This window comes from Quercus lobata, chromosome 3 (genome assembly GCF_001633185.2).
Source record: "Quercus lobata isolate SW786 chromosome 3, ValleyOak3.0 Primary Assembly, whole genome shotgun sequence".
NCBI classification, from domain to species: Eukaryota; Viridiplantae; Streptophyta; class Magnoliopsida; order Fagales; family Fagaceae; genus Quercus; species Quercus lobata.
The window spans coordinates 50,632,592-50,642,623 of record NC_044906.1 but is presented as its reverse complement, the minus strand read 5'-3'; the positions used below and the strand labels follow the sequence as shown (position 1 = coordinate 50,642,623).

Below are 10,032 nucleotides of genomic sequence, written 5' to 3'. Positions count from 1 at the left end.
TTTTTTCTTTTTTTCCCTCTTACAAACCATGTTGGCTCCCCTGGCTCTTGATCTTCTGCCTAATTTAGTGTTTTCTAGGTGGGCATATTATTTATTATTTATTATTCATTATCAACAAGAAGCAATTGATGCATTGGCCCCAACTTGAATCTAGAATTTCATGTCAAGAGCTTAGTTGTTCAGTGTCTTTGTCTGGTAAGGAGACCAGGGTTTGAATCGTTCCTATATATATATATATAAAGAGTTGAATGTTTCAAAAACTCCCAGGAGGGATGGAGAAATCAAGAGTAGTCTTAGGGCTTGTTTTGTTGTTGCATGAAATTTGAATCTGCCCCATTCATAATTGCTATGCTATTAACAACATGAATCTGCCCCATTAAAGAAAGCTGCTATCAACACCATAAACTAATGGGAAGTGGAATTTTTTCTTTTTCCTTCCTCGGAATTTATCCAATGCCCTTGTTTCTGTTGTGATAATGGCTGCCCTGTTGAACGGCCTCATGGTGGAGAGTTTTGAGAAAAGATGATGTACAGAACAAGATATAGCTAAAAACACACAAAAACTACACTGAAGGCATGATACCATTCATCGTCAATGTTAAAAAAATTCTTCTTTTCTCTCTCTCTCTCTCTCTCTCTCAACCACCATCATCAAACCCAACATTAGAAACAACCACCACCAACATCAAACCCATCAAATCCAAAACCCACATCGCAGCGGCAGGCAAAGAGGGAGAGGGGTTTCAGCAGTAGTGGTGTAAATGGGTCGGTGGTAGTGTTGTGAAAGAGGTTGGGAAATCACAGCAGCAAACAGAAGGTTTTGGCAGTGGTGTGAGTGGGTCTTTGGTGTGGTGTTGCTGCGATGATAATGGTGGTGTGGTGTTGGTGCGATGGTGGTGTTGTCTTCTTTGTGAGGTGTTCTAGGTTGTGAGAGAGACAGAGAGACAGAGAGAGAACAATCAATAGTAAGAGAATAATATTTTAATAATAGAGTATTGAGCCTGATGTGAAGGCATATACAAATGAGTATGTTAAAATAGTTTTATTGGCTAAATTTGGCTAAATTCTCACCGAGACTGGTGTGAATGCTTTTATTATTATTATTATTATTAAATTTTTTTTTTGGAAAACCAATTTGTCCTCGTCACTTGATCAATCAATGTAAGTGACCTGCTAAACGTGGAATGCTTTAGAAAAAGTACCACCATGCAACTGCACTCTCTCTACAGCTTAGAGCATGAAACTAAGGAGAAAATGTACCCTGATATTAAAGGAAATTTTTTGCTCATATTAGCAATTTAATTCTACTTTTAACAGTAACCAACCTGTTTAGTAGTCTAAATTTGTGGTTCTAAACTCGACATTTCTGTTTTGTAATTCTGCTTCAATCATTTAAATTCTGCAAATATTAGCTCATCTTGCTTGCGGAATTCCAAAAGTTTTAGAAGTTTGGACATACAAAATCAGAATGGTTAAACATCAAGACATGGAATTGTGCTTTTGCATCCTTGCACCTATTTAAATGATTTGTTTTTAAAAGCAAAGCCATGAACGTTAAAAGAGTGTAATTTTTAAAGCAAAGCCATGATTTGTTCTTCTTATTTTCAAGAGAGAACAGGGCTAGCCCAGCCCACAAATCATCCAATAAGCTATGGTTTAAAGGACAATCATTTTGGAAAGACAATACAAAGTTGACCGACTTTATCAGTTAGCATCATTATTCCAAAAGCTAGTTAGCGCTCTTTTGGACAAGAAGGTATTTCCTGTGCTTGTCTCATGCACCGTAAGTAAGATTAACATGTGTAAGGGACCCATATGTTAGTCTCGCATTCTTTTGTAACTTACACTCTGTTTGTTTCAGCATTAACATTTTCTGAAAAATAGTTTATTTTCCAAAGAGTATTTTCTAGAAAACTATCTTATTTTCTGATGTTTGGTAACGACCTTGAAAATAAGCTTGAGAATGTTTTCTAGTGTTTGGTATACAATTTTTTTATATATTTATTATATAATTTAAAACATGTGTATTATGTAAACCAACTAATATAATCAATATAAATAAATAAAAAACCAAGAATAAATTTGGTTTTCATACTAAAATTTTGACAATAGATACAATCAAAATTAGTTGTCAAATTTTCATGATTTCTACCACTCATCTTGCTCATATATATGAACAATAATGTACGTACGTACGTACATACGTACATACATACGTAGACACACACACACACACACACACACACATATATATATATCAACCATTTGTCTATATATATATATATAATTGATAGGGAAATACATCTTTAATAAGTACAAATAATAATAACTTTTAATTGTCTACTCGTTTTGCTAGTACACTAATTGTCTACTATAGTCAACCACAAGTTTTCAATATTACTTTAAATTATGTATTTATGTAATGTATCTGCATAATATATCATCACTACATAGTATTTGCATAATGTATCTGCTAACAAATGCAATTTTCCTAAACAATTATCATTCATTATATAAAAATATTATTAATTTACAGTAAAGATCATCCTATGTAAAAGCAATTTAGAGCCATATAGGCACCATGTTTAAAATTTTCATATTTTACTTCATTTATTCTTTCTTCTTCCTATTTTATTATTATTATCGTGGGGTCCAATAATTTGTGGCCCTGGCTCATTTTTACATTGGGGCCCAAGGCCTGAGCCGAGGATAGGTAATAAAAGTCCAAATAGTCTTGAGACACCGCCGAGGATGATTCTGTCCTACGCATATCCGAGGTCCCCCTTTAAGGAAGGGCAAAAACGGTATAGGAACAGTTTGGGAAAAAATCTAAAATATCTATGTCAATAGAGAAGGATACGCTGGATAGTATAACGACCAAGGACAAAGGGAAAGCTGCCCATACTGTCATTCAATATTCTGCACCTGACAGAGCCATACTCTTCAGCTTTTACAACCACCCCCAACCACTCTGGGTATGGGTTGATGGGACAAGTATCAGTCCTGGAAAGTCGAACCCACACGTGGACGTTGGATAAGGGATACAGGCTAGTATAAAAGGAAAAGTAAGCAATCCAGAGAAAGAAGCTAGGAAAAATGGCCAAAAACCAGAGTCTCCCAGCCCGCCTCCAGGAGAAAAACTCCTAGAGCGAATACGATTTAATTCTATATGAACGCCATAACAAACCACCGTCTGGTGACCAAGGCCTAACCTTTCAAACCCACGCTCTACAAATGATATTGTTTGGGCCTTTTTTACGTGCGAACCCAATATCATATTGGGTCGTTAGAAATTGTGTTCTTACAATTGGCGCCGTCTGTGGGAAAGACTTGTGTTTTGGCGCAGGCGGTAGGTTGAGACAGTTTCCTTGTCATTTTTAGCAGTCGGTTATAGTGTTCTAGCGTAAAGTTCCACTAGGGGCTATGTTTCTTTACTAGGGGCTACGTTTTGTAGCGTCAGCAGCACGGATGGTTCTAGGGGTTTGGCCGAGGAGCTAATCCCCCTTAAACCAAGGTCTTACGCCATAGCCGAGGGGTTAATTCCCCCAACTACTTAAAATATCTAAGTTTTGGACAGAACTAAGGTATTGCATGGTCTTTGGGTTCAAACCGAAACCAACTAATTAAAATATCTAAGTTTTGGACAGAACCAAGGTATTGCATGGTCTTCGGACTCAAACTTATGGGGAAACCAACTACTTAAAATATCTAAGTTTTGGACAGAACCAAGGTATTGCATGGTCCTCGGACTCAAACCTATGGAAAAGTCAACTATTTAAGAAGAATTCTAAGTTGCTCAGTTCTCGGACCAAATACCAGAAAAGGTTAAGGTTATGAAAGTTATTAAGAATATGGCGAAACGCCTTATTACTCAGCGACCTGCGGGGGCTGTTCATTTTGGGTTATATATCCTCGGATGATTACTTCCTACACGGAATCGAGCATTCAACCATCATCTCGTTCAAGTTTGGGGTATACAACTCATTTTCAGGTCGGTCTTATTGTACACGATACCTCTAATAAGCTCATCATAATATCTTTTTCTTTTCTTCTTAGCAAGGATTTCTGCCCTAAGTATCATTTGTTCAAATCGGCATTATTATGTCGGATAGTTTCAATAAGCACAGAGCAAGGTCTTTTTATTAACTGGGATTTCGGCCCTAAGCATCGTTCAGAGTATAAAAATAAAAAAGAAGTCATAGGGTAGTACGTCTATTCACGGCATAACCATTTCAAAAAGAAGAGATAGAATATACGAAATAAAGCAATGATGACTTTTATTAATATAAAGAGGTATTACAGCGTACAATGAAGGGCTTAAACAAGCCTATATAGAAAATGAATTACAAAAGCCATAAAAAAACAAAACAAACAAACAGTCAGAAGTCTTTTTAAACTCTGCTTCCAAGTCTTTCCAAATTCTGCTCCAGTAGCACCCATATTGAGAGGAGGACCTTCCTTGGTGGAAGAGGAGAAGAAGAGGAAGAAGGAAAAGCACCAGGATGGATCTGGTGATGGGAAAGAAGAAGATGAAGAGACACCAACATTAATGAAGGGCAGAGCTAAACGAGCCGTAATAAAGGCTTGGCATTACCAAAACTCTCCTCTCCGACCAAGAGGTCGGACAACAGGATTTTGAGGGGCTATTGTGGGGTCCAATAATTTGTGGCCCTGGCCCATTTTTACATTGGGGCCCAAGGCTCGAGCCGAGGAAGGGTATAGCCGAGGATAGGTAATAAAAGTCCAAATAGTCTTGAGACACCACCGAGGATGATTCTGTCCTCGGCATATCCGAGGTCCCCTTGGAAGGAAGGGCAAAAACGGTATAGGAACAGTTTGGGAAAAAATCTAAAATATCTATGTCAATAGAGAAGGATACGCTAGATAGTATAACGACCAAGGACAAAGGAAAAGCTGCCCTTACTGCCATTCAATATTCTGCACCTGATAGAGCCATATTCTTCAGCTTTTACAACCACCCCCAACCACTCTGGGTATGGGCTGATGGGACAAGTATCAGTCCTGGAAAGTCGAACCCACACGTGGACGTTGGATAAGGGATACAGGCTAGTATAAAAGGAAAAGTAAGCAATCTAGAGAAAAAGGCTGGGAAAAATGGCCAAAAACCAGAGCCTTCCAGCCCGTGTCCAGGAGAAAAACTCCTAGAGCGAATACGATTTAATTCTATATGAACGCCACAACAAACCACCGTTTGGTGACCAAGGCCTAGCCTTTCAAACCCACGCTTTACAAATGATATTGTTTGGGTCTTTTTTACGTGCGAACCTAATATCATATTGGGTCGTTAGAAATTGTGTCCTTACAATTATTATTATTATTATTATTATTTTTCTTTTGCACTTTTATGTGCGAAAAAGAAGTAACTTCTGCCTGGAATTCATCAAACCGAAAATTTCTTAGAGAAAAAAGAAAATCAAGCTTGAAATTCAAAGCAAAGAATTGGGATTTTGGTAGAGAGGAATGAAATAATTACCACTGCAAATTTGTTCTCCTTTGCAAGTCGGAGCTGTTAACAAATCAGTGAGTGGAAAAAAAAATAATCAGAGAATTATGTTATAAAGGGGAAGAGAGAGAGAGAGAGAGAGAGTTCTATGGAAGAAGAGAGACCAAAATTAATGACAGGAAAGATGTGAGGAGAGAAAAAGTGAGAGAGCTTACCATGAGAGAGAGCTTGTTTTCCAAAAAAAATATTTGGAAAACAACCTATAGAAAATAAGTCTTATTTTTATTAAGATTTTCCGTTGACTGAAGATTGTTTTCTGTTGACCAGTTTTTTGTGTGTTACTAAACACTGGAAAATATGGAAAACTATCTTTACAGAAGGTTTTCCAATGAAACAAACAGAGCGTTAAAGAAATCAATCTATGCAGTGCCTTACAAGCAAGACCATGCTTAGTATTATTTGAGATTTTTGCATTTTTGACAATTTTATAAGGTTTTTATTTTTTATTTTTTTTAATATAAAAAAATAACTTGAGTTCAAGAGATTTGTATTGGAATTACAAGGTTTTGGATATCACGAATTTAATATTACGTGATGGGTTAGATACATCTAGTATATTAAGTTTTCCAACTGAATTCAGAATTCAAACACTTGGTTGTTTTAAATTTAATTATTTTTGAAAAGAATAATACAATTCTTATCTTAATGATCAATATAGCTATATATTTGAATTTAATGGTAACCTAATTTAATGTACTTACACAAACTGGAGAACCAAAAGTTCATACTTCATTGATTTCTATATATGTATATAAACGGTACAATACAACGTGCTTCCACAAAACCAAACCACCTTGATAGCTCCAAGAAAGGAGCAGAACATACATAGATTTACATCATCAAAATGGAAAAATAGGTGGTCGAAAGTTGAAATTTTAAAGAAAACTTGGAGATGGAAAATCTCTGCACTAAATATAAGTAGGCTTTTTCTTGGTGATTAGTAATTATGCTAGGTAATAATTATATTAGTTAAACATAAAACTCGTCCCATATAAAGAGAAATTAGACAGGTGGAATGGCAACACATTATCGCCTATTAATTGGTACATCATTAGCAGCTTCCTCCTACATCATATCTCACAAATCCCATCAGTTCTGGTCCTTCAAGTCTTGGATTATTCATGAAACTGCATCCAAATTAAAACCACAAATTAAATCTTGAAATAAAATAAAGAGAAATAGAGCTCTTATTGTTCTCTTAATGTTAGAATAGATTGTGTAAATGATCAATTACCTTTCCTCAGAGAACTTAGAAAAGGATCCAGAGGTTGGAAATGTTCCACACAAATCGTTGTTTGACACGTCACTGCAAGATTCACATGGACTTTATTAGAGCCAAGAAAAACTAAAGGAAAGAGAGAAGTGTATTTCAGGCATTTATTTTATAAACAGCTTACAAGATCTTGAGGCTTCCAAGTTTGGTAAGTTCCCTTGGTATTTTTCCAGTCAGGTTATTGCTATTCAATCGCCTGCATGGACATTACGTGAACCAGTCACAAAATCAGTTCATATTTACAGTTCACAGTAAAGAATGTTTAACTTTATATCAATTTTTTGGTCCCACAATAATGGGCCAACCATAATTTATGATCAGAGAGAAGTAAAATTCTTACAGGAATTTGAGATTAGAAAGCTTAGAGAGAGAGGCTGGGATGGACCCAGTTAGGATATTGTGGTAAAGATCCAAGCTAACGAGGCTTCTCAATCCTCCAAGTTCCTTTGGTATGGGACCAGTCAAGTTATTCATGTACAGTTCCCTGCATAATAGTGAACAAAATACCAACCAGCTCAATTTTTATTAAATGCAGCACCATACATCATGAACCATAGGAATTTAACACCAAATCCATTAATATGTAATCCAATTGGTGATGTTACATTGGTACCGACTGGCTGGTAGAGTAGGTGACAATATAAATATTCTTTCGCAGTTATAGCATCCAACAAACTTGTGCATATAGCAGATCTTACAAGCTAATTATTTTGTTTGTATTTATTGGACCATTTAACATCCTCATTTTGAATAAAAAGAAAGAAAGAAAGAAGGGTGAATTGTTATGTCCACGATATTTTCACAATGAATTTTAAGTGATTATAAATTGTTACTGGTTCTAATTCAAGATGCAAAGATTTTTTCTAGGTCTTTTAATCAATTACTGTACTATCATACTAGGAGAGATGGTAATAAATTAGCGCATAGTCTAGCTTGGCACTCCGTTAATGTTTTGAATTATGTTGTGTGGATGGAGGAGGTTTCTCCAGATTTATTCTATATTTCAGGTTGATATAGCCGATCTTCATTAATAAAGTTCTTAGTTTCTTTCTCCCAAAAAATAAAAATAAAATCAATTTGTTAAATTACTTTTTTCTCACTAACAGCAGCCAGTAATAATCTACCACCTAAAATTTGTTGTGAAAAAAAAAAAAAAAAACAAAAAAAGTGTTTGCATACTTTTTATTTTTATTTTTAAGTGTTGCCGAGGCAACCATCAGACTTTAATTATCACTAGCAAATTAAAAATTTTCAACTTATATATATAATTAATTAATTATAAACCTTTTGGTTTGGTGAGACTGAGATAGATATTTTTGAGATAGATATAAATATTAATATTATTAAGAACTGGATAAAATTATAGTTGTACTTACAGATATTGAAGACGCTCGAGATTCCCCAGCTCGGGAACCAGACTGCCTGACAGCTTTGCATTACCTAGGTCACTGCACATATCATATACTCAATTAAACTCTATGGATAAAGATTCCATATAAATTTATGATTCAAAGTTAAACACCTAGGCTTTCTCAAAAAAAAAAAAAAAAAAAAAAAAAGGTTAAACACCTAGGACCTCGGACCAAAACTTATAAAAAAAAAATCATACCACCAAAGTAAATATGACTTGAATTCCCAATGAGTAATTATTAAAATATATATATATATATATTAATAAAATTCATTCTTTATGTTGCACAAGGGTGATGTAGGTGTCTTTCAAATTATTACTTACTGTGTTTTTAATACAAAATTTAGGAAGAGTATGAAAGTATGTCACTATATTGCAAGCTCTGAAAGAGTAAAGTTATAGTAAAAATTGGCCTTTTCTAAAGCTCATAAACTTGCATATATGGAAAATATGGTCAAAGTCAAGACTCAAGAGTTCAAGTTGTCCTTTGTCTTTACTAACAAATCAGACTGAGTTTTCACGGGTGAGAGCTATTAGCTTCAAGAGTAGGTAAGCAGTACATCCACATATGGAGAAATTAAAAATAAATAAATATGATATTTTCCTTTATGACAATTCATACTACTTTTACATATACCATCATTTGAAATAAATACCAGCTTCTTTACAGCCAAATATAGTACTAGATACAAATTTAAGACCTGTATTCAAAACTCAAAACAGCTAAAGAACCAGTCAAAGTAATTAAATAAACACAAGCTACAATCAACTAAACAAACATTGAAAAAAAAAAAAAGTTATAGGGAAAATATATGATTTACAGTCGGGTAACTCGATTATCACTGTCGCAAGTAACGTGGAACCAAGTGCAGGGATCAACCAAAGTTGGATCCCAGCTCTCTAAAACACCATTTGGATCCTTCACAGATCTCCTCAACGCGTACAGAGCATCCCCTGTTGATTCAAAGCCATAAAAACCACTAAGAACTTATATATATAGAGCATAATAACCAATAAAAGCACGTTCAATATAAATAAATCATTTTGAACAATAACCAAGAAAAAGTAGCTAGGTTCAAAATAAATAAATCATTATGAAAAATACCCATATTGTAAATTCTTTTTGTACCTTCTAAGTTTGCATTTGCAGGTGCTAAAAGGGTTGATAAGAGAAGAAAAGCAGTAAGAAGATGAAACATTGCCCTCATCTTCAATAGCAAAACTTGAAAGCTAGCTGTGGCTAAAACTTGAGAAGAGCCTTAAAAGGGTCCTCAAGGGTTAAGATTTTTATGAATAACACACAGACTAAAACTCTCAAGAGCCTTAAGGGACTCAAGGAGTCAAGATCCTTATGAATACAGTTTGTATGTGTGTGTGAGAGAGAGAGAATGAGATAAAGAGAGAGAGAGAGAGAGAGAGAAATAGAGAGTTGCCTCTTTCTTCTTAGCAAGGAGGCAAGGAATCAAAACTTTGGTGGGAGATTTATAGAGCCCATAAAACTAAAAGGACTGCTAGTTGTGTTGTGTACCCAAACCAAAACAACGGTTCCAATACTTTTAATATTATAGGTACGGGCGTGCCAAAGTTTTAATGAGGTGGGCAAAGTTGAATACATATTTTTTTTGTGCTGGGTATTGTCAATTAGTCATTGTTCTTATTATTTGGCTCTATAACGTGCACGTCCATATCATTAACGTGATGGGAAACTCTAGTGAGTAGAGTGATAGGGAAATTTTTTTTTTTTTATTTTTGGCTAAAGGACAAAATTTAGGTACACCTTAGTTTTATTCATTATATTTAATTAGTTACTTTGTATTTATAAAT

At 34.9% G+C, this 10,032-nt stretch overlaps 1 protein-coding gene across 1 annotated transcript; it reads right to left on the bottom strand.

Moving 5' to 3' along the window:
• Positions 1-6,234: 6,234 nt before the first annotated feature.
• Positions 6,235-9,717, bottom strand: LOC115982436 (leucine-rich repeat protein 1-like). Its single transcript, XM_031105038.1, has 7 exons — positions 9,338-9,717; positions 9,030-9,162; positions 8,174-8,245; positions 7,138-7,281; positions 6,922-6,993; positions 6,759-6,830; positions 6,235-6,651 (listed from the first exon to the last, which is right to left on the bottom strand). Exons 1-7 carry the CDS (start codon positions 9,414-9,416, stop codon positions 6,576-6,578), a joined length of 648 nt encoding a protein of 215 aa, XP_030960898.1. The 5' UTR covers positions 9,417-9,717; the 3' UTR covers positions 6,235-6,575.
• Positions 9,718-10,032: the final 315 nt, after the last annotated feature.